This window comes from Rhinopithecus bieti, unplaced genomic scaffold (genome assembly GCF_001698545.2).
Source record: "Rhinopithecus bieti isolate Rb0 unplaced genomic scaffold, ASM169854v2 scaffold_6945, whole genome shotgun sequence".
In the NCBI taxonomy this organism is placed as follows: domain Eukaryota; kingdom Metazoa; phylum Chordata; class Mammalia; order Primates; family Cercopithecidae; genus Rhinopithecus; species Rhinopithecus bieti.
This window is the reverse complement of record NW_016805531.1, coordinates 4,536,425-4,561,931: the sequence shown is the minus strand read 5'-3', so window position 1 is coordinate 4,561,931 and position 25,507 is coordinate 4,536,425. Positions and strand designations below refer to the sequence as shown.

Here is a 25,507-nt window from a genome sequence, read left to right as displayed (position 1 = left end):
TATCACTTGTTATCACCCATGATAAGAAGTTCTGATTGACAGTTACATATGTGATTAATAAGAGTAAGAAAGCAATTACTAATAATTGTAAATACTTTGCTGGCAACAATTTTCAAATCGAAAGGTTCTGATAATTAAAAGTTTGGAAATCTATAATAGATGCTATATTAGTTATTTATTGATGTAAATCAAAGTGCTCCGAAACTTAGCAGCTTAAAACAATGAACATTTATTTATTTGTTTATTTATTTATTTATTTATTTATTTATTTATTTATTATAGAGATGAAGTCTCACTGGGTTGCCCAGGCTGGTCTCGAACTCCTGGGCTCAAGCAATCCTCCTGCCTTGGCCTCCCAAAGTGCTGGGATTCCAGGCATGAGCCACTGCCCCTGGCCCAGTGAACATTTATTATTTCAATTTCTAAGGTCAGAAATCCAGGAGTATCTTAGCTGGGTACTTCTGTCTCATAGCCTTTTGTAAGGTTGCAGTCAAGTTGTCAGCTAGAGTGCAGTCATTCCAACGTACAACTGGGACTGGAAAATCCACTTCAAAATTCACTCAAGTGGTTATTGGCAGGTGTTGGGTCCTTGCTGGATTTTGGCCAAAGGCTTCAGCTCCTCACCAAATGGGCCTCTCCATAAAGACTATCCACAACATGGTAGGTAGTTTGCTTCCCTCAGAGTAAAAAATCCAATAATAAGAAAGAGCATGTCCAAGACAAAAGCCTTAGTCTTTTTTACATCTGACTCTCAGGAGTGACATAGCATCACTTCTGTCATATGCCATTGGTTATACAGATCAAACCAAGTACAAAATGGTAGTGGACTGTGAATATCAGGAGGTGGGGATCAGTTAGGACCACTGAGTGGCTGGCTATCACAGATGCATGTGGGACTGTCCACCAAGAGTGCCTTTCTTAGGAATTCCCTTCTCCCTCCCAGTTTATCTGGATAACACAGGAACAGACATTGTTTTAAACATGAGCTTGCTCCCCACCCTCAACATTTGCTTTGAGAGTGAATGTCTGATTTGAACTGGGCTAATGGCAGATCTTCTTCTGGATTTTTAGATATGGAACATAGCAAATCAAGTCATTCTCATTTAGGTGATCAAAAGTCTAAGATGTAAAACTTAGGCGTTGTCATTGGCCATATTTTCTACCATGAAAAGAAAGCCAACTTGCTTCCAAAAAGGAAAATGAGGCCAACACATAGAGAAAAATTTGAGACCAAGGTTGCAGTGAGGTGTGATAGTGCCACTGCACTCCAGCATGGGCAACAAAATAAGACCCTGTCAAAAAAAAAAAAAAAAAAAAATTACACCCCCACCAGACCAGGAAAAAAAAACCCTAAAACCTTCAGACTAGTTGAGAGCGATCGTAGCTGGTTCTAATTAACTCTGAGTCCCAGCAATATGCCTGCCTTCCTCACAGCTTGGATGATATGGCAATGTCCTTCCAGTAAACTCCCCTTTTGTTTAAATTAGTTTAAATTAGGTTTCTGTCCACTTCATCCTAAAGTCCTTACCTATTCAAAAATGCTACAATAATCTATTTCTGATGTTATAAATATCCTATCCTTCTTATACTTACAGGAATATTTTTTACCAATGTAGTAATTTTTAAATTCCTATCCTCGCACATCTTCAGAGGTTTCACACAGTGTATGTGTGCAATTAACTAAACACTAATAGTGATTTTTTCTGCACTAGTTTATTTTACACAGATACACAGCCATTAGGCAACGATTATGAACTCATAGAGTATAGTAATAGTGCTTGAAGAGCTCCTAAAGTAAATGACCATGATTAAAATATCTTTAAAGATACTAGTCAATTTTATATGCTTGGATTCATAGTTAATTTATTAACTGTGAAGTTATTTTTTATTAGAAATGATTAAACAGTATGCATGGATATCCTGTTGATCTTGATGGTACGGTGTTCTAAATTCAGTCATCCTTGAGCTCTATCAGAATTTTTTCACACAATATTTACTTTTAAATTAGATTTCAATTTTAGTAAAAGCTACAAACACTTGTGTTACACATAAAATGTAATCATTTAAATAGTAAGCAATTGATATCAAATTAATATTGCTTAGTGATAGAGTCCTTAAACTGTCACCATTCTAGGCAGTGTTTTTTTATATGACTCTTATCTATTTTGGATAACTAATTGACATCAAAATTACTCTTATCCATTATCTTTGTTGACTGAACAGTAATATCGATTTTTCATTATCTTTTTTAAATCCTATTCCAGTGTTAGCAGCGCAGGAAAGTGTTACCTGCTGAAACAGGGAAGATGAACCCTTTGCACTGTTAGTAGCTGGTTGGATGGATAGTTCTAAGTGATTACCCTCTAAGCTAGATACACTTCCCAGTTATTTTAGTTTAAGTACTTTTATGTTCTAGCCCCAACCTAGACATCATAATCTCAATAGTCAAAGCGGCTTTAATCCACCTTTTAATCTCTTAAAAGGTGGCAGAAAGTTGTGGGAAGGGGAAGAGGAGGTGTTCCCTGATAGTTATAAGGTTTCATGGAGCATCTTCTCACTGGTATTATTTCTTCTTTTACCTCTTTTCTAAAACATTCTTTAGAAGTCTTAACTCTAATAAATCAAAGACACTGAAAAGCAAATAGTATGAGAGGGTTTCAAGTATATATCTCTATATATTTTTTATTTTATTTTGTAGGTTATATATCAATTGATGCCATGAAGAAATTCCTTGGGGAGCTACATGACTTCATTCCTGGAAGCTCAGGGTATTTGGCATATCATGTTCAAAATGAAATTAATATGTCTGCTATAAAAAACAAATTGAAGAAGAAATATTAAATTAAATTGTAAATATCTTAGCATTTATTTTCTATAAAATATTATTGAGATGCGCATAACATAAAATGCTCCCTTTTGGTACTGGGGATAGAGAAGTGGGAAAGAATTTTCTGTTTCTCAAAATATGTCTTTAGGAAATTCAGAATCATTTTGGTTCTGTGTTTTCACATTTGGGCTGGGCTTTTTTCCCTAGCTTATAACAATATGTTCAAATATTCTCAATGCACAGTTAGTTGTTAAGGAGTAATTGTCATTAAAATATATTTCATGAGAAGTCTCAATCTCAAACTCTCCATCTCTCAATCCTCCTCCTCCTCCTCTCTCTCTCTTTCTATTTCTCTCTTTCTCTTTTCCCTCTCTCTTTTTCTCCTCCCCTTCTCTCTCCTCTTTCTCTTTCTGTCTGTCAAATGCTCTTTTGGCTTTAACATTCTACTGATTATATTTTTTCTAGATTGAATACTGTGAATGCTAAGTTTTGTGATTCTGGTCATCTTATTTTGATTTAAAAAATCAGGATGCTAGTTGAGTTCTGAATTACTGTTTCTGACTTGAAACATATGGAGAAAAATATTTTAATAATTCATATTTCATGTTGGATGGTTTCTGATAATAAATATTTGAAAAGTGACTTAACATAAACAGACTATGAGTGTTATGTCTTGTTAGATGAACCTGCAAGTCACCTTAGAATCACAGTTCTAGAAAGGACCTTAAAGAACAAGTCCAGTTCACTTATTGCTTTTAATGAGGAAATAAGCATCTTGAGAAGATGTCTTACTTAGGGGACTAACTGGGGCCAAAACAGAATTGGAACACAACCCTCTTGATTTTCTAGGCAAGTGCTTCCCTACTCTCCCAAATAGCATATGCTGTAGCTTCTGTGCCAGGTATAATAGGACTGCAGATCCACAAAGCAGACCCAGAAACAAGCCAACATGCTTGTCTTTTAAATAAGCTGAAATAGTGAAAGAGAAGAAAAGGAAAAATCAGTTAGGCAGACCACTAAGGCTAGTCCTCTGAGAAACAGCCTGAAAAAATCACAGCTACAGGCATAAATAGAGCAACCTGGGAAAAACCAAACTGCAGCTGCACTGATAAGAAAGCAAGGCCCAGCATAGAGCCTTTGTTCTTTGTGTGATTAGCAGGCTTTCAGGAAAAAATTTCCTCCCCTTTTCAGGCATTTACGTGCTGGGCTCCATGGCAACTCGCACAGGGATGGGGGGACTTACCTAAAACAGACCCACAGTTACACAAACAAGAGAAGCTGCACTTTGTGCTTACCCAAGACATACACAGATAAAGAGAGTTACACAGACAGTTTCATACATAAGCGAAGTTACCAAACAGCTACAGAGATGAGGGGAGTTTCTCATAAAAACTTTTGGATTCATCTGTAAAAACAGCAGCCCACTCGGGTCCCCTCTCCACTGTGGAGAGCTTTCTTTCTTTTGCTTATGAAATTTTCGCTACAACCTCACCCTTGTGTCCAGGCTCCTTAATTTTCTTGGTTGTGAGACAATGAGCTCAGATAACACCTCAGACTACAAGACCATTGACCCTAGACAGTTTGATTAGTATTGAGGTGTAGTGATTTCAAGAAGGCCGTTCGTTATCTTTATTCTTATGATCATGCTATATAGAGTCTGATTGGTTTATTACATTTTCGTGACTTGTAAATGAGAGTGTAATTTGTGAAGCTGTCATCTTAGAACTGTACTTCTTCCAAGCAAGTGAATACCAGCTGTAGAATTATGTAAAGAAAATGCAGGCCAGGCGGGCGGTGGCTCATGCCTATAATCCCAGCACTTTGGGAGGCCAAAGTGGGCGAATCACAAGGTCAGGAGATCAAAACCATCCTAGCTAACATGGTGAAACACCATCTCTACTAAAAATACAAAAATGAGCCAGGCATGGTGGCGGGCGCCTGTAGTCCCAGCTACTCAGGAGGCTGAGGCAGGAGAATGGCGTGAATCCAGGAGGCAGAGCTTGCAGTGAGCCGAGATCGCGCCACTGCACTCCAGCCTGGGTGACAGAGTCTTCTGTCTCAAAAGAGAAGAAAAAAAGCAAAGAAAATGTACACTTTTTTGTAGTGCTTTGGCCATTTGGATATATGTGGGCCCTGGCCCTGGCCCTTCTCCCATGACTCAAATTTCATAATACAAAATTTTAACACTACTTTTGGCATCAGCATTTGAGAATTATATTTTTTCCATATAACTTTTCCTTATTTATATTCATATCTGTGGTTAAGCTCTTCTGATCTTATAAATTACACAAAACAACAGAAAGACAAAAACCTTAAATGTTAATTATCTTTCCCTGAAATGCATTTCTCCTGAATACTTGATCATAGTTACATACCATTGATTGTTACTTGTATAGAAACCAAGCCTGTCTAGATCTTAAATTAATGACTAAGAGGATTAAATAAATTTACACCAAGTTGTGTGTGCTGGAATTTCTTGAAAGAGAGTATGCAATATTTTTCTGATATATTATGCATGTATAAATTAAATATTATAATGAAACACTTTTTTTGGTTTCCCAAAGTGATTGTATCTGTAGATGTATATAATAAAGCAAAAATGTAACCTATATCCTTGAAAAGTTGTCAGACACAATAAAATCAGTGATAACATAAGCCTGCCAGGAATTAGAAGCATATGAAAAAATAAAATAAACAAAGTTGAACTATTTTAAGTTTATTGTCTTAATGGGAAGTGAAAAGCAATATGATCTTAGTTATTGCTCATGTAACCTTTTTTAAAAAATTGCTTTAATGTAGCTGATGGATACTGCCTCTGAATATCCCTATAAAAAATGTTCTTTGGCTCGCGCCTGCAATCCCAGCACTTTGGGAGGCCGAGGTGGGTGGATCACAAGGTCAGGAGATCGAGACCATCCTGGCCAACAAGGTGAAAGCCTGTCTCTACTAAAAATACAAAAATTAGCTGGGCGTGGCGGCAAGTGCCTGTAATCCCAGCTACTCGGGAAACTGAGGCAGGAGAATCCCTTGAACCTGGGAGGCAGAGGTTGCAGTGAGCCGAGATCACATCACTGAACTCCAGCCTGGAGACCGAGGGAGACTCTGTCTCAAAACAAGAAAAAAAATGTTCACCTCACTTTAGAACTCTTGATTATTTCTCCATTCTTTTGCAAGCATGTCTCCTCTGATGCTTTCAACTATTAAGCATAGTAATTTCCTATACTGTTTAATTAGTGCATAGTTCATCTTAATTATTTCATCCTTTGTGACTAGATTATTTTTTTCTAGCTTTTGGTAGTGTTTTCTGTAATTAGGTAAGTTATGAGTTATTGGCCAAGTCGGCCAGTTAATTTCTGAATTTCTGTTTCTCTTTTTTCCGTGATGACATAGAACCCCTAATGTATTTCCTTTCCCTCCCTCCCTCCCTCCCTCCCTTCCTTCCTTCCTTCCTTCCCTCCTTCCTTCTTTCCTTTCTTCCTTCCTTTCTTTGTTTCTTTCTTTCTTTCTCTCTCTTTCTTTATCTCTCTCTCTCCCTCCCTCCCTTCCCTCCCTTCTCTTCTCTTCTCTTCTCTTCTCTTCTCTTCTCTTCTCTTCTCTTCTCTTCTCTTCTCTTCTCTTCTCTTCTTTCTTGTTTCCCCAGGCTGGAGTGCAGTTGTGCAATCACCTTGAACTCCTGGATTCAAGCAGTCCTCCCACCTCAGCCTCTCAAGTAGCAAGGACTATAGGCATATACCACTACACCTGGCTAATTTTTAGTTTTTTTTTTTTTTTTTTTTTTTTTTTTTTTTTTTTTTGTAGAGACAGGGTCTCACTCTGTTGCCTAGGCTAGTCTCAAACTCCTGAGCTCAAGCGATCCTCCCGCCTCAGCCTCCTAAATTGCTGGGATTATGAGCATGAGCTACCACACCTGGCCGTAGAACCCCTAATTTCTATCTAAGCACATGCTACCAAGAATAAAGAATATATTCTCAGTCTCACTTGAAATTAAGTATGGCTATGTCACAGTGGTTTAGCCAGTGGATATAGAGCAGAAATGGCATCTGGGAACTTTTCTTAAAGGCATTGGCACATATTCTTTGTCTCCCTTTCCTTCCACTCCCACTCTTTCTGTGTTCTTTCAGCCTGTTACTTAGAGGATGTGATAGTTACCATTTCAGTCCATAAGAGCAAGAACCATACCCTAGGGTTGGCAAAGCAGTGGACTGAGAAGAGCCTGAGATCCTGAGAACATTGTGGAGAAACCTGCCATCCCAGCCTTGGGCTACCTACCTCTATACTTATGTGACAGACAGCACACTTCTGTTTTGTTTAAGTCACTGTATTTTTATCTATTATTGCCAAACCAATTATAATTGAGGTTTAAGGGCAGGCTATTGACCTTGATCTACGGATAAGAATTGTATGGAAGATACCAGTTATTTATATCTGTAAAGTATTGACAGATTTGTAACCTTAAAGTCAAGTAGGTGACTTTAGTGACATCACATGTTTATTAGATTTATAGCAGCTTTCGTAAAAAGTTCTTTGTAATGGAGTGCTTGGTTACACTGTTATTTAGCAGAGTGAAAAACTGAAAATAACCTCAATGTTTAATAACAAATAGATAGAATGGCATCTTAAATCACATTGCTATTCCAATTTAATGGAATAGCCATTTTTCCTTTAACTGCTTTATTAAGATATAATTCACAGAGCTTACAATTCACTCACATAAAGTATACAATTCAGTGGTTTTTAGAGCATTTACAGAGTTGTACAATCATCACCACAGTCTAATTTTAGAACATTCTCATCATTCCCAAAAGAACATTTTAGAACATTTTCATCATCCCCTTGCCCATTAGCAGTCACTCCTCATGTCCCCAACACACACCCCAGCCCTAGGCAACCATGAATCTACTTTCTATCTATATGTATATTTGCCTATTCTGGACATTTTATATGAATGGAATCATACGATATATGCTCTTTTGTGACTAGCTTCTTTCACTTACCATAATGTATTCTAGGTTCATTTATATTAAAGCATATATCAGTACTTGATTACTTTTTATTGCTAAGTATAATAATATTCCATTGTATAGATATACTACATTTTATTTATTCATCAACTGATGGACATTTAGGTCTTTCCACTTTTTATCTACTATGAATAATGCTGCTATAAACATTTCATTTTTATGTGGATATATGTTTTTGTTTCTATTGCGTATGTATCTAAGAGTGGCATTACAAGTTCATGTAATAGCTATGTTTAACACTTTGAGGAAGTGCCAACTGGTTTTCAAGGTAGCTACACCATTTTCATACCCACCAGCAATGAATAAGGGTTCTAATTTCTTCACATCCTTGACAACATTTATCTATCTTTTTAAATATAGCCATCCTAGTGGGTGTTAAGTGGTCTCTTGTGATTTGCATTTCTCTAATGGCTAATAATATTGAACATCTTTTCATGTGCTTATTGGTTATCTCTGTCTCTTTTTTTTTTTTTTGAGATTTGTTCTCACTCTATCACCCAGGCTGGAATGTAGTGATATGATCTTGGCTCATGGCAACCTCTATCTCCTGGGCTCAACCAATCCTCCTGGGTCAGCCTCCTGAGTAGCTGGGATTACAGGCACAGGCCACCATGATGGGCTAATTTTTTTTTTTTTTTTTTTGGAGAGACAGAGTTTTGCCATGTCACCCAGGCTGGTCTTGAACTCCTGGACTCAAGTGATCCACCCACATCAGCTGCCCAAAGTGTTGGGATTGCAGGCATGAGCCACAGTGCTCAGCCTGGCTATTTTTTATATCTTCTTTGGAGATAAAAAAGGAGCCAATAAAAGAAGATATTGAATATATTTCAGTATCTTCTGAAGAATATTAAATAGAAAGAATAGAATATCTTTCTATTCACCTCCTTTGCCATTTTAATTTTAATTTAATGGGTTAATTATCTTTTGTTAGTGAATTATAAGAGTTCTTTATATATTCTGGATACAAGTCCTTTATCATATATATGATTTGCAAATATTTTCTCCTATTCATGGATTGGTTTGTATTTTTTTTTCTTTTTTCTTTTTTTTTGTTTTCTTGATGACATTGTTTGCAACACACAGTTTTTAGTTTTGGTGAAGTCCAATTTATCTACACTTTCTTTTGTTGACTGTGCCTTTGGTTTGTACCTAAGAAACCATTGCCCAACCTAAGATCATGAAGATTTACTCCTACATTCTCTTCTAAGAGTTTCATAGTTTTAATTTTTATATTTAGGTCTATGATTTGAGTTAGTATAGTTTGAGGTAGGAGTCCAGATTCATTCTTTGGCATGTGGATATTCAGTTGTTCCAGCACCATTTGTTGAAGTGACTATTATTTCCTTCATTGAATTGTCTTAGCAGAAATAACCATCTTTAAGTTTATTTTTCTGACTATGTGTTGTGTATTCTTATAAAAAATTAAACATCATATAAATTAAAAAAGAAGAAAAAGGCCCTTAAAATACCACCTCCAGGCCAGGTGTGACGGCTCATCCCTGTAATCCTAGCACTTTGGGAAGCCGTGGCAGAATAGCTTGAATCCAGGAGTTTGAGACCAGCTTGGGCAACATGGCAAAACCTTGTCTCTACAAAAAATACAATTAGCTGAACATGCCTGTAGTCTCAGCTACCCAGGTGGCTGAAGTGGAGGGATCACCTGAGCCCAGGAGGTCAAGGCTGCAATGAGCTGTGATTGCACCACTGTACTCCTGGGTGGCAGAGTAAGACACTGTCTCAACAAACAAACAAACAAACAAAACCATCTCCAAAGATAATTGTTAATACTATAAATGAGTGGTCTGGAATAATTGATCTCTAAGGGATCTTCCAGGTCTGTGAGTCTATAAAATTTTACTAGGCACAAATAATTCACAGAAATAACTATTTAGCAGAAAATTCTATTTGCATGAGTTATTCCCTGAAGTACTTAAATGAAAGGCCTAGTGGCCCAGCAATGCATCTATCATCCTGTTACTACGGGATAGGAGAACCCACCTAAAGCTATTAATAATTTTATTAAAATCTATAGACCTTCCCTAAATTATTTTTTTCTGTTTACTTTGCATTCTACATTATGCCACAGCAAACATACTCATAAATGATACTTGAACTCATACACTTTGTATTAGAGAGGGCATTGCATCTCAGTAGCAGTATAAGGGAGTGGTTAAGAGCACATAGTGAGACTGTCTTGGTTTAAATTCCAACTGTAACTCTTATCTAGTTCGTGATCTTGGACCAGTTACTTAACCTGTCTGTGCCTCAGTTTCCTGGTAAATGGCAGACTGTCTTGGTTTAAATTCCAACTGTAACTCTTATCTAGTTCGTGATCTTGGACCAGTTACTTAACCTGTCTGTGCCTCAGTTTCCTGGTAAATGGGGATCTTAATGCCAAAATTATAGGGAAATTGTGTTGGATTAAGCAACGTAATACATGTAAAGTGCCTAGGACCGTACCTGGTACTTAGTAAGTGCTCAATAAAAAAGCTATGCAGCTTCATTATTATTAGCATATTCTGATTCCTGTCACAAAGTAAGTGATAAATGATCATCAAACTAGTACTTTGAAAACTCAAATTGGGGCCAGGCATGGTGGTCTCAGCACTTTAGAGGCCAAGGTAGGAGGATCTCTGGAGGCTAGGAGTTCAAGATCAGCCTAGGCAACATAGCAAGAACCCAGTCTTTACTTTAAAACATAAATTCAATAAAACACTCAAAGCTGGACACAGTGGCTTACACCTGTAATCCCAGCACTTTGGGAGGTCAAGGTGGGTGGATTACTTGAGGTCAGGAGTTTGAGAGCAGCCTGGCCAACATGGTGAAACCCCGTCTCTGCAAAAAATACAAAAAGTAGCCAGCCATGGTGGCTCATGCCTGTAGTCCCAGCTATTCAGGAGGCTGAGGCAGGAGAATCACTTGAACCCAGGAGGCAGAGATTGCAGTAAGCCGAGATCACACCATTGCACTCCAGCCTGGGAGAGAGAGCAAGACTCTGTCTGAAAACAAACAAACAAACAAAAAACCACTCAACTTGGGACTACTGAGTGTGGGGAAACTAAATAGAGTTAGGGAGCTTTTTACCTCCTAAGACACAAAGAGTTCATGACAGCTGCATTTTTACCCTAACAGGTTGGAAAAGATAGAAATCCAAGAATAGCTGAAGGCAGATCCAATACAATAACATAGTTGAAACCTTGAACAAAAGCTTTTTTAAAGTTTGCTTAACGGAAACGTTACTTGGGAAACTTTTAGTTTTTTCAGTAGATGGCATCAATATAATATCCCTCATCTCCTCCCAAGGAAATTTTTTCTCTCTTTAGGGGAGATATATGGTAGAAATGTTTATTATTTACCCTAGTATATCAATAATTATCTTAAAGGTAAGTGGACTAAATGCTTCTATTAAAACACCACAATTGGCAGCTAGGGTTTTAAAATAATTATATGCTGTTTATAAAAGACATTTAAAATTTAAGGATGTTAAAATGTTGAAAGTAAAAGAAGGGAAAATAGGGGCTGGAAGTGGTGGTTTACGCCTGTAATCTTGGCATTTTGGGAAGCCGAGGCGGGAGTATTGCTTGAGCGCAGGAGTTCGAGACAGGCCTGGGCAACATAGGGAGACCCCATTTCTACAAAATTTTTTTAAAAGTAATTATGTGTGGTGGCGTGCACCTGTAGTCCCAGCTACCCAGGAAGTTGAAGTGGGAGGATTGCTTTGAGCTGGGAAGCCTGGGCAACAAAGCGAGACCATCTAAAGAAAAAAAAAAAGAAAGAATTTTTTTAAAATTCACCAAAAAACCCCAAAGAAAATAGAAGGAAGGAAATAATATGTAATTATAGTAGAGATAGAAGAAATTAATAAAATAGGAAGCAAACTTACAATAGAAATGATCAACAAATCAAGAAGTTGAATTTTGAAGACAAATAAATTTATAAATTTCTGACAGGACTGGCCAAGAAAAAGAAAGAAGCCACAGATAATATCAAAAATGAAAAGAGGAATACATCTCAGATTCTAGAGACATTTAAAAAAGTAGAGGAAATTATGACCAAATTAATGTCAATAAATTTGAACATTTACATGAGCTATTTAAATTTCTAGGAAATATATCTTAGTAAAACTGCCACAAAAAAAGAGGAAATCTGAACAGTCCTATAACTGTGAAAAATCGTGATTTTATAATATTAAAATCATCCTACATCCCCACTAATTATAGTTTTTGTCATCTTAGTGAGCTATGTAACCTGTTTCTGCATCTGAGAAATGAAGATAGTAACATAATGCCATAGTAATATTGGAGGATTAAATGAGAAAATGCCTGTAAAAGTGCATTGCACAGGGCCTAGCGTTTGCCACATGATCAATGCATGCTTGCCTTTTTTAGTTTCCTTTACAGCTATGGTGTATCAGTGAGTGCAGAATGTGTATGTCCTTCAGGCTGTCTCGTGTGCATGCTCTGAAAGGTAAAGGGGCCTACTCTTTGTTCTGAAGTAAAACTGCTCAGGGCATTAGGTGGATCTGAAATTTAAAAATAAAATTGAAAGTAAATCAATCCTTATCTTAAATCAGATTGTCTCTGCTTTTGTTTTGCACACCTGCCTCACTATCAGTCTTGGAATTTTTTCCTGCTGTTGTGGGTGCAATTTCTGTGATATGTACAGAACCACCCTACTCCACGCCTTGGATCCTGACCTTAGTGGCTTGGAAAAGGCTGTCACTTAGAATTTACACTCCAGTCCTCACTATCACTGTCTCCATTCTTCTTCCATCTCCCCACCCTGGAGTGATTTCCCAGCCTGCTATTTGATTTCCTGTTTGTATGGTTCCCCTGATCTCCAGAGCATGTAGTATTCACTAGCCAGAATATTCCCCTTGTCTTCTGGGTTACATAAAGTTATTTCCAGTGTATCTGATCTCTTCTCATCCTTTCTCTGTCACTCGGGGGCTTTGCTCAATCTGGTTGTGTCACAATCTTTAGGAGATTCCCTCTTTCTTGATCAAAGAGCCCTTCATTCCTCCATTCCTTGCCTCTGCAACCATGAGGGTGTGACACAGATGAAGGTGTGACACAGATCTCATCTCTTCCTGGAATTCCCAATCTCAAGAGCTTTTCTTCATGGTGTTGTTGACTTAAACGAGGGTGCCTGCCAACTGTGGGGCCCTTACCCCACTTAATGAGGTTTGTTTCCTTGTGAGGTTTGTTTCCTTGTCACAGTGTTGTGATGTATTTCACGTTGCTCTTATCTTTAAAATCGGTTTTATTTCCTTGTCCTAGTTAGGCTCCTCACCATACCTACTCTGTATTGTGTTTCTTCCTCATTTGTCAGTTTTTTTTTTTTTTTTTTTTTGAGACGGAGTCTTGCTCTGTCGCCAGGCTGGAGTGCAGTGGCGCCGTCTTGGCTTACTGCAACCTCCAACTCCTGGGGTTCAAGCGATTCTCCTGCCTCAGCCTCCTGAGTAGCTGGGACTACAGGCACGCACCACCATGCCCGGATAATTTTTATATTTTTAGTAGAGGCGGGATTTCACCATGTTGGCCAGGATGGTCTTGGTCTCTTGACCTCATGATCCACCCATCTCGGCCGCCCAAAGTGCTGGGATTACAGGCACAAGCCACCACACCCACCCCTTTTGTCAGATTTTTAAAACCTGTTTCTTTCCCTCTCTCCATTCCCACCTGTCCAAATCCTGTCCTTTCAGGCATCATCTCAAAGGATATCTCTGAATGAAACCTCTTTGGCAACCCCTCTTCTTGCCCCTCTCCCCACAGGACTCTATTCCACGTAGAGCACTTAGGTTACTCAACCTCGCTCGAATTAAAAGTATTTGTGTATACCTGCCAAAGGCCCTTACTACATTGTTGGGTACTTGAAGGCAAGGATTATTTCTTACTAATCTTTGCAGCTCCCACAGCACCCAGCACAGTGCCTGGAATATGGGAGTTACTCAGTAACTATTTGATGAATTGAATTCATACGTGTAAGAATCCAGAAGATAAAGGAAAGTATTTCCTTCGGTTTCAGACTGGGACCCACCAGTGCCCTGATGGGTTTCGCTGCTTGTTAGGAAGCAGGTTGTGTGGACCTGGAGGTGCCAGATAAAACAAAGGCTTCCATAACACACATTCATCAACCCCGTTAGGGTTGTCTCATTCATTTATGCATTCATTCAATAGACATTTGTTGATGACTGAGTGCTAAACTCACAGCTTTTTTTTTTCTTTTCCTGTAAAGTGAGATAACAGGGAGTGGGACCCTTCCATTAAGGCGTTTATAATCTGGTTGGAGACTTGGAAATATAAACAACTGACTGTAAGGCAAAGTGAAGTCGGTGCTAGAATAACATACAGGTCAAATTCTCTGAGAGCGCTAGTCCTTGGTTTCTGCAGGGCGGAAAAGAGGGATATTGGAAAAAATCAGGATGGTTCAGAAGAACCATGTTTTGTTCTGGTGGACTCATAGCATCACCATGATGACAATAACAAGGTCCCCCAAAGGGAGAAATCCTGTCATTTCCAGCAACAACATGGATGAATCTGGAGGTCATTATGCTAAGTCAAATAAGCCAGGCACAGAAACATAAATACCACATGATCTCACTTATATGTGGAATCTAATAAAGTTGAACTCATGGAAGTAGAAAGTAGAACAATGGTTAACAGAGGCTTGGGGGAAAGTGGGGAGGGAAAGAATGGGGAACTGTTGATTAAAGGGTACAAAATTTCAGATAGACAGGAGGAATGGGTTTTGAGATCCATTGCACGTGAGGGTAACTATAGTCAATGGTAATATATATTTCAAAATAGCTAAGAGTAAATTTTAAATGTCTCACTATAAAAGTAATAGGTAAGTGAAGTGATGGATATGTTAATCAGCTTGATTTCATCATGCCACATTGGATACATATATCAAAACATCACATTGTACCCCATAAATATATATAACAATGATTTGTTAAAAAAAAGAAAAAAGAAAAGTGGCCGGGCATGGTGGCTCACACCTTTACAGGTTCCCAGCACTTTGGGTGGCCCGGGCAGGAGGATTGCTTGAGGCCAACCTGGGCAACATATTTCATTGCCTTATTAAAGATAAAAAAAAAATGTTTAAGTCCCCCTAAGCTTTTCTGGCCCACCTCTCATCAAATCCCTGGCACCATCTCTGCGTTTGATGAGAGTGTGAGGTAGAGTGGGTAGGAGGAGGCAAGTCAAGTTGCTGTAGACCTGTGCTGTCTAATATCGCAAAATGCAGCTAGCGGGCACTTGAAATGTGGCCAGTGTGAACTGAGATGTATTAAGTGTGAAACACACCCTGGATTGTGAAGACTTAGCACAAAAACAGAATAATTTTTATTTTTATTTTTTGAGACAGCGTCTCACTCTGTCACCCAGGCTGGAGTGCAATGGCATCATCTCTGCTCACTGCAACCTCGTGCCTCTCGGTTCAAGTGATTCTTGTGCCTCAGCCTCCCCAGCAGCTGGGATTACAGGCACCTACCACCATGCCCAACTAATTTTTGTATTGTATTTGTATTTATTTAATTTATTTTTATTTTTTGTTTTAATTTAGTATTTTTAGTAGAGGTGGCGTTTTGCCATGTTGGTCAGGCTGGTCTCAAACTCCCGACCTCAAGTGATCTGCCTACCTCGGCCTCCCAAAGTTCCGGGATTACAGGCGTGAGCCACCGTGCCCAGCCAAAAACAGAATAATTTTCAGTTGATTACATGTTAAAATAATATTTAGGATATATTGGTTTAAATAAAATATATTGTTGAAATTAATTTCACTTCTTTCTTTCTTTCTTTCTTTTTTTTTTTTTTTACTTTTTTAATGTGGCTACTTGACCATTTAAAAAGTTAGGTACACCCTGGGCAATGTAAGGTGTAGACCCTCATCTCTACAAAATAAATAAATAAATAAATTAGTTGAGCGTGGTGATGCATCCTTGTAGCCCCAGCTGCACGGGAGGCTGAGGGAAGAGGATCACTTGAGCCCATGGGTTCAAAGTTGCAATGAGCTATGATTGTGCCACTGCATTCCAGCTTGGGTGACAAAGCGAGACTCTGTCTCTAAAAAAAAAAATCAATAAATAAAACTGTACATGGCCCACATACAGTTGGCCCTTCATATCTCTGGGTTCTGCATCTGTGGATTCAACCAACTGTGGATCAAATATATCTGGGAAAAAATCATAATACAACAATAAAAATAAATTGTAAAAATATAATAATGATTTACATAGCAATTACACTGTCTTAGGTATTATAAGTAATCTAGAGATGATTTAAAATATACAGTAGGATGTGTGTAGGTTATAAGCACATACTACACCATTTGATATAAGGGACTTGAGCATCGTGGATTTTGGTAGCTGTGTTGGAGGTGTCCTGAAACCAATCCTCTGCATATCCCAAGAGACCTCTGTACTTCTGTTGGACAGTGTTGTTCTAAAGTCTGTTCCCCAGGCTCAGGTACCCTAGGAAATTTGGAAAACCCTTGGGGAAAACAGATAGATCTTGATACTGAGCTGGGACCCAGTCCCACTGGTATTTACCAGTCCTGACCTGGATCCAAACTCCCAGGGGCTTTGGGAGTGCTATAGGCATCACTTGGGTCTAGGCTATGGCGGAGTCAGGTCACAGATAGGAAACTTGGTTCTCTCCATTCTGTGTTTCCCTGTGACTCAGGCCACAAGGGCAAATGTGACAGGGTGTTGGTTTGTTTTTCGTGTTTCTTTCAAGCAGCTTCCTTGAAGATACAAATGGCTTTGGGATGGCAACGATAAGGAACCGGTCTAGTAGCGTCTTCCATAACAACAACTAAGCTTTTGATCATTAATCAGTTAGCATACGGCTTGCCTAGGTGACTTATTATATACAGAAAAAGGTGGCAAGGTAACGACTGAAACAAGATGCTACGCTGCCAGCTTTCAAGATGGAGGAAGGTGCCCAAGAATGCAACTCTAGATGCTGGAAAAGGGAAATAAGCAGATTCTCCCCTAGAGCCTCTAGAGGGAGCTCGGCTTTGCAGACACTTGGATTTTGGCTCAGTGACACTGATTTCAGACTTCTGACATCCAGAACTGTGAGAGAATGAATGTGTATTGTTTTTAGCCACCAAGTTTGTGGTAATTTATAACAGCAGCCATAGGAAATGAGTACAACCAGGCACTATTCTAAAGAATTCCCTTGTATTAGTTCCTCCAACTCTCGCCTCTTCCCATCTCCTCATTGATGGTGGGGAGGTGTATCCAGGGATCATACTTACTAATCTACCATCCTCACTAGGCTTCACCACACACCGCACCCTGTACTCACATGTGCAGAACCTTCCTGACCCACTTCATACTAGGCCAAGGAGAGGCCCGAAGAGCCTCAAGCCACAGCTTTCTCCCAAACCCATAACCAATTCCATAACCCCATAACCCAGGGTCCAGAGTGCAAGAAGTTGCAACAAGGAAAAAATAGTTATCTTTTCACTGACTTGTTTTGTAAATCTGGATTTTTATATTAGGTTAGGATGAAGGTGTCACCTTCCTCCATCTCGAAGGCCAGCAGCATAGCATCTGGTTTCCGTCATCACATTTCTGCCCTCCTCAGTAAAACCCTTCCTAGATTTTATTCCGTCTATCTCCCTCTTATAAGGACATTTGTGATTACATTTAGGATCCACCCAGGTAATCCAAGATAATTTCCCCACCTCAAGATACTTAATAACATCTGCAAAGACCCCTTTTCTATATAAGGTAACACTCACAGATTCTAGGGATTAGCACCTAGATATCTTTGGGGGCCATTATTTAGCTGCCACACTGGTATAAAGTAAATGCTTAAGAAATTAGCTATTATTATTACTGTGCTAAGCACTTTTTATGTGCTAATTAATCCTCACTACAACACTATGAAGCAGAGACTGTGGGTATCCTATCTTACAGAGAAGAAAGAGGCTTAGAGAGCTTAAGCAGTTGCCTAAAATCAGAGGGCAAGTGGCAGAGCCCATGCTCTTCGCCTCCATACAGGCTGATTTGGGGAGCACACCAATGACTGCACTTGTGGTAAGGCTGACTCTCACCCCCTACTTTTCCATTTGAATCATTTGAGTTGTTGTATGTATTCTTGGAGTAGGGGTGGTCCTTCCCCATAGAGTGTCATCTCTTTCAGGACAAGGAGTCTGTCTGTCATGCACTTTCTCTTGTGGTTTGGTGCTCTGTACATATTGAAAACAAAATTAATGGTGTTGATTTAACTGCCAAAGCTGGAGCGCATAAGAATGATTAAGTGCAAGGAATACTGATCAAACAGAACAAGCTCTACCTCCTTACTTGCCAACCCCTAGAGGCTGACATGGTGAGAGGGGTGAGTTGAAAAGGAAGAAGTTTAATTTTACCTTCTAAAGGTCAGCCTGTCTGTTGATCTGGTAGAGGTGGAGATTACAACAACAACCCTTCAGGAAAACATTACATTTTGTTCCATGAAAAATAAACAGCGTTTCGTTCACGCAGTACGTACTAGTCTTTCCGACATGATGGACTGTGGTTAAACTCAGCATATCCTGGGAATGGGTAGGAGATGGACATCATTCAGTAGGAGAAAGTGAAACTGGGAAATGAACTGTGGAGAAAGAGATCTCCACAGGATCAGTGACAAGTATTCTGAATGACCATGGGAAAAAGGGTAGTGTGGAGGAAAAGGGAGGCAGTGGAAGTGATTGAAGTTCAGACTGCATTCTGGGAGATGAAAGAAGCAAAGAAGGGCGCAGCATTAAGGAAGGAGAAGAGAAGGAGTTTTAGTTATATAACTAAAAAGATTTTCTCTGAAAAATGAAAGATACCAGAAGTGGCCATTTTAGAAACCATCTCCTAATGGACTGCTTTACTTCAGGAGGGATAAGTGCTAGCATTTGCTAAGTCTGAAAAATCATCATCGCAGTCTTGTTATTGATGAATCATGTAGTGGCCACCCCAGAAACCTGAATCACCAAAGCTTCCTTTCCTCACCTCATTGCCATATAAACTGACTAGACTGGGATGGGAGAAAAAGATGGAGGCTTACAAATATCCTCTCCAGCATCACCCAGGCACTAAGGGCAGTGAGGTGGCCAAGGTCCCAATCCTAGGGCTTTTAGATTTCCACTGATACCGCTCTAGGGGATTTGATGGATGCGCTTGTTGGCTCATCATGTCCTCCCCTTTCCATAGGCACATCTGTAAAAATGTCACCAGAAGGTGGCCCAGTGAGCATGAAACCTCAGGGGTGGGGTAGGGGAGGCTCCATGGTTCTAATGACTGATGTGGCTCATGCCACCCTGCTTCATGGCCTGATGCCTCCATGTCCCTACTGTGGGGACTGGCACATTGTTTTCCTCCTATGTTATTATGCAACTGATTAGGTTTAGACTTAATCTAATCCAGTGCAATCCAGTTCCTATTTTCCAGAGAAGACAATATACCCAGGCCATTTAAATTTGATCTGGGTGTTGCTGAGACTAGTACGCACCCACAAATAATCCATCAATCTCTTTGGCTGTGTCATTTCTACTGGTGTCTAACCTCATCCTTTTTATTTGTGTCCCATTGATTTTATTTCAAGTTTTAGGGATACTTGGGGGTGTCATCCCAGCATATTGCCTGTATAAATACTGTCTCCTTAATTCCACAAATGAACATTACAGAGAGTTCGTGTTATTCTTACTTTACGTCTGAAAAAAATTGACACTAAAAAATTTTGGTAACTTGTCCAAAATCACAGTCTGAGTTTAAGGTTCAGTCTTTTCCTACATAATGCTGAAGTGACTGGGAAAAATCAAGCTTCTAACTTGATAATTCAATTGGGAATTTACTATTATGGTCTGTGATAATGACATGTTGTATCATGTACAACAGTGGATGAAACCTGACTGCACATCAGATCATGTTGTTGAGCTTTTTTGCTTGGCCTGGCTTGGTGGCTCACACCTGTAATCCCAGCACTTTGGGAGTCCAGAGCAGATCACCTGAGGTCGGGAGTTCGAGACCAGCTTGACCAACACAGAAAAACCCCATCTCTACTAAAAAATACAAAAAATTAGCTGGGCGTGGTGGTACATGCCTGTAATTCCAGCTACTTGGGAGGCTGAGGTGGAGAATCACTTGAACCTGCGAGGCAGAGGTTGCGGTGAGCCAAGATCGTGCCATTGCACTTCAGCCTGGGCAACAACAGCAAAACACCATCTCAAACAAAACAAAACAAAACAAAAAAACCCCAAAAAACTATGCATGCTTTGAATGTATTAATACAATTAGATTTGCTAATATTTTGTTCAGAATTTTTGCATCTATATTGATGAGAGAGATCAGCCTGTAATTTTCCTTTCTTGTAATGTCCTTGTCTGTTTTGGATATCAAGATTATGCTGGCCTCATAAAACAAGTTATAAAGTGTTCTCTTCTCTCTCTTTTTTTTTTTTTTTTTTTTTTTTTTTTTTTTGCTAGTGACAGGGTTTCACCTGGTTGCCCAGGCTGGTCTCGAACTCCTGGGCTCAAGGGATCCACCAGCCTTGGCCTCCCAAAGTGTTGGGATTATAGGAATGAGCGACTGCACCCGGCTCTTCTCTTCTTTGTTAATGCCTTGTATTTAGACAATGTTATCTGTACTATTTCTATAGTTTATACCTCACAAATATTTTCTTTTGGCCTAATATATGATCAATTTTTGTGAATTATCCACAGATACTTTTAAAAAAAGTGATTCTCTTTCTTGAGTACCAAGTTTTATCCGTGTTATTAATTTTGCTGTTTAGCCCTTCTCTGTCGTTTTGACTCCTACTACAGCGTTTCCATTTTTTCTTGTACATCCTATGATTTTATGTTTTAATTAATATTCATGTTGGTGCTAAGTTATTTGGTGCTTAGGTATTCAAAACATTGTAACTGGTGAACTGCATTTTTTTTATCATTATCGATTATTTATTTGTACCCCTTAACATTTGTTTGTCCCCATGTTAGCCTTGCCTGATGGGGAGAAACCAGAACAGAAAAGCAGAAAATTCCAAAAACCAGAGTGCCTCTTCTCCTCCAAAGGATCGCAGCTCCTTGCCAGCAAGGGAACAAAACTGGACAGATAATAAGTTTGACGAGTTCACAAAAGTAGGCTTCAGAAGGTTGATAATAACAAACCTCTCTGAGGTAAAGGAGGATGTTTGAAACCATCACAAGGAAGCTAAAAACCTTGAATAAACAGTGTAGAGAAGACCTTAAATGACCTGATGAAGCCGAAAACCACAGCACGAGAACTTCGTGATGCAAGCACAAGCTTCAATAGCCGATTCGATCAAGTAGAAGAAAAGGTATCAGTGACTGAAGATCAAATGAATGAAATATAGTGAGAAGACAAGATTAGAGAAAAAAGAGTGAAAAGAAACAAACAAAGGCTGCAAGAAATACGGGACTATGTGAAAAGGCCAAATCTACGTTTGATTGGTGTACCTGAAAGTGATATGGAAAATGGAAACATGTTGGAAAACACTCTTCAGGATATTATCCAGGGGAGCTTCCACAACCTAGCAAGGCAGGCCGACATTCAAATCCAGGAAATACAGAGAACACCACAAAGATACTCCTTGAGGAAAGCAACCCCAAGACACACAATTGTCAGATTCACCAAGGCTGGAATGAGGGAAAAAATGTTAAGGGCAGCCAGAGAGAAAGCTCAGGTTACCCACAAAGGGAAGCCCATCAGACTAACACTAGATCTCTCAGCAGAAACTCTACAAGCCAGAAGAGAGTGGGGGCCAATATTCAACATTCTTCAAGAAAAGAATTTTCAATCCAGAATTTCATATCCAGCCAAACTAAGCTTCATAAGTGAAGGAGAAATAAAATCCTTTACAAACAAGCAAATGCTGAGAGATTTTGTCACCACCAGGCTTGCCTTACAAGAGCTCCTGAAGGAAACACTAAACATGGAAAGGAACAATTGGCAACAGCCACTGCAAAAACATACCAAATTTTAAAGACTATCGATGCTAGGGAGAAACTGCATCAATTAACAGGCAAAATAACCAGCTGACATCATAATGACAGGATCAAATTCACACATAACAATATTAACCTTAAATGTAAATGGGCTAAATGTCCCAATTAAAAGACATAGACCGACAAATTGGATAAAGAGTCAAGACTCATTGGTGTGCTGTATTCAGGAGACCCATCTCATGTACAGAGATGCACAGTGGCTCAAAATAAAGGGATGGAGGAAGATCTACCAAGCAAATGGAAAGCAAAAACAACAAAAACAACAACAACAAAAAACCAGGGGTTGCGATCCTAGTCTCTGATAAAACAGACTTTAAACCAACAAAGATCAAAAGAGACAAAGAAGGCCATTACATAATGGTAAAGGGATATATTCATCCTGATACCAAAGCCTGGCAGAGACACAGCAAAAAAAGAGAAATTTAGACCAATACCCAATGAACATCGATGTGAAAATTCTCAATAAAGTACCGGCAAACCAAATCCAGCAGTACATCAAAAAGCTTATCCACCATGATCAAGTCAGCTTTATCCCTGGGATGCAAGGCTGGTTCCACATATGCAAATCAATAAGCATAATCCATCACGTAAACAGAACCAACGATAAAAACCACAAGATTATCTCAATAGATGCAGAAAAGGCTTTCGACAAAATTCAACAGCGCTTCATGCTAAAAACTCTCAATAAACTGGGTATTGATGGAACATCTCAAAATAATATCTCAAAATAATAAGAGCTAGTTATGACAAACCCACAGCCAATATCATACTAAATGGGCAAAAACTGGAAGCATTCCCTTTGAAAACTGGCACAAGACAAGGATGCCCTCTCTCATTACTCCTATTCAACATAGTGTTGGAAGTTCTGGCCAGGGCAATCAGGCAAGATAAAGAAATAAAGGGTATTCAATTAGGAAAAGAGGAAGTCAAATTGTCCCTGTTTGCAGATGACATGATTGTATATTTAGAAAACCCCATTGTCTCAGTCCCAAATCTCCTTAAGCTGATAAGCAACTTCAGCAAAGTCTGTGGATACAAAATCAATGTGCAAAAATCACAAGCATTCCTATATGCCAATAACAGACAAACAGAGAGCCAAATCATGAGTGAACTCCCATTCACAATTGCTACAAAGAGTATAAAATACCTAGGAATCGAACTTACAAGGGATGTGAAGGACCTCTTCAAGGAGAACAAAAAACCACTGCTCAGTGAAATAAAAGAGGACACAAACAAATAGAAGAACATTCCATGCTCATGCATAGGAATAATCAATATCATGAAAATGGCCATACTGCCCAAGGTAATTTATAGATTCAATGCCATCTCCATGAAGCTACCAATGACTTTCTTCACAGAATTGGAAAAAACTACTTTAAAGTTCACATGGAACCAACAAGGAACCTACATAGCCAAGATAATCCTAAGCAAAAAGAACAAAGCTGGAGGCATCATGCTCCCTGACTTCAAACTATACTACAAGGCTACAGTAACCAGAACAGCATGGTACTGGTACCAAAACAGATATATAGACCAATAGAACAGAACAGAGGCCTCAGAAATAACACCACACATCTACAGCCATCTGACCTTTGACCAACCTGACAAAAACAAGCAATGGAGAAAGGATTCCCTATTTAATAAATGGTGCTGGGAAAACTGGCTAGCAATATGTAGAAAGCTGAAACTGGATCCCTTCCATACACCACATACAAAAATTAACTCAAAGTGGATTAAATACTTAAATGTAAGACCTAAAACCATAAAAACTCTAGAAGAAAACCTAGGCAATACCAATACCATTCAGGACATACACATGGGCAAGGACTTTATGACTAAAACACCAAAAGCAATGGCAACAAAAGCCAAAATAGACAAATGGGGTCTAATTAAACTAAAGAGCTTCTGCACAGCAAAAGAAATTGTCATCAGAGTGAACAGGCAACCTACAGAATGGGAGAAAAATTGTGCAATCTACCCATCTGACAAAGTGCTAATATCCAGAATCTACAGAGAACTTAAAGAAATGTACAAGAAAAAAAACCAAACAACCCCATCAAAAAGTGGGCAAAGATATGAACAGACACTTCTCAAAAGAAGACATTTATGCAGCCAACAAACATATGAAAAAATGCTCATCATCACTGGTCATCAGAGAAATGCAAATCAAAACTACAATGAGATATCATCTCACACCAGTTAGAATGGCAATCATTAAAAAGTCAGGAAACAACAGACGCTGGAGAGGATGTGGAGAAATAGGAACGCTTTTACACTGTTGGTGGGAGTGTAAATTAGTTCAACCATTGTGGAAGACAATGTGGCGATTCCATGGAATACTATGCAACCATAAAAAAGGATGAGTTTATGTCCTTTGGAGGGACAGGGATGAAGCTAGAAACCATCATTCTCAGCAAACTATCACAAGGACAGAAAACCAAACACCTCATGTTCTCACTCACAGGTGGAAGTTGAACAATGAAAACACATGGACACCGGGCAGGGAACATAACACACCGGGGCCTGTCAGTGGGTGGGAGGCTGGGGGAGGGATAGCATTAGGAGAAATACCTAATGTAAATGATAAGTTGATGTGTGCAGCAAACCAACATGGTACATATATACCTATGTAACAAACCTGAGCATTGTGCACATGTACCCTAGAATTTAAAGTATAATAGAAAATAAAAAAGAAGAAAGAGAAAACAAAACAAAATAAAACAAAATTATAACCATTGCTTTCTTCCAATTTACATTTGTAAAGATTTCCAATTGATTTTGTTTTGGATCCCTTGTGTACAGCATAGAGTAGAATTTTGCCTTATGATTTAATCCAAATTTATTTTATTTTACTTTCAGTTTTTATTATTTTTTAAATAAAAAATAGAGATGAGGTCTCACTATGTTGCCCAGGCTCATTATGAACTCCTGGGCCCAAACTATCCTCCTGCCTAAGCCTCCCAAAGTGCTAGGATTACAGGAGTGGGTTACCACGCCTCGCTGAAATTTCTCTTATTTTAATACATTAGTTTAGCACATTTATATTTATCAAATTGACAAAGTTGGTATTATCAATATAATATATATAACTTTATATGATGCCTTCTATTATTTCATAGATTCTTTAAAACTCTGATGTTGTGGTATGTATTTGGTTTTATTTTTTCTGAAAATCTGGAAAGGTTATATTTTTATTTCAGTGGTTGTCTTTATAATTTATATACTTAATCTTCCTCTTTTAGGCATTATCTATCAATCCCCTAATATGAATAAATAATGAAATTAGAGTATTTTCTCATATTCTCCCTATCCTGCTCTTGATGACCTCTCTTTTTGCCATAGTTTTCCCATTTATTTCTTGGTTGGTTTAAGTTCATCTTCTAGTAGTTTCTTCAAGGAAGGCTCAGGGCAATAATATTTCTTGAGATCCTGCCATGCTTAGAAATGTCTCACTGTGCCTTTTTATGTAAACAGACAGAGATAAACACAACAGAATATCTTGAGAATTGACTCAGAAGTATGCCATGTGATGCTACCTTGAAGTCAGAATAACCTGCATTATAGCTAAAATAAACTTTAAATTACTATTCCTTTTTACCTTCCTCCCTTCCTCTCTCTCTCTCTCTCCACTCATTGCAGCCACTGCCTC

The 25,507-nt window shown here is 38.8% G+C and overlaps 1 protein-coding gene across 1 annotated transcript in view; it reads left to right on the top strand.

Annotated features, from left to right (window-relative positions):
- Positions 1-3,474, top strand: part of TERB2 (telomere repeat binding bouquet formation protein 2) — a 27,705-nt gene extending 24,231 nt beyond the window's left edge. Inside the window, 1 exon segment of the mRNA XM_017872764.1 lies at positions 2,699-3,474. Within this exon segment, the coding sequence (XP_017728253.1) occupies positions 2,699-2,841 (143 nt within the window). The 3' untranslated portion in view covers positions 2,842-3,474.
- Positions 3,475-25,507: the final 22,033 nt, after the last annotated feature.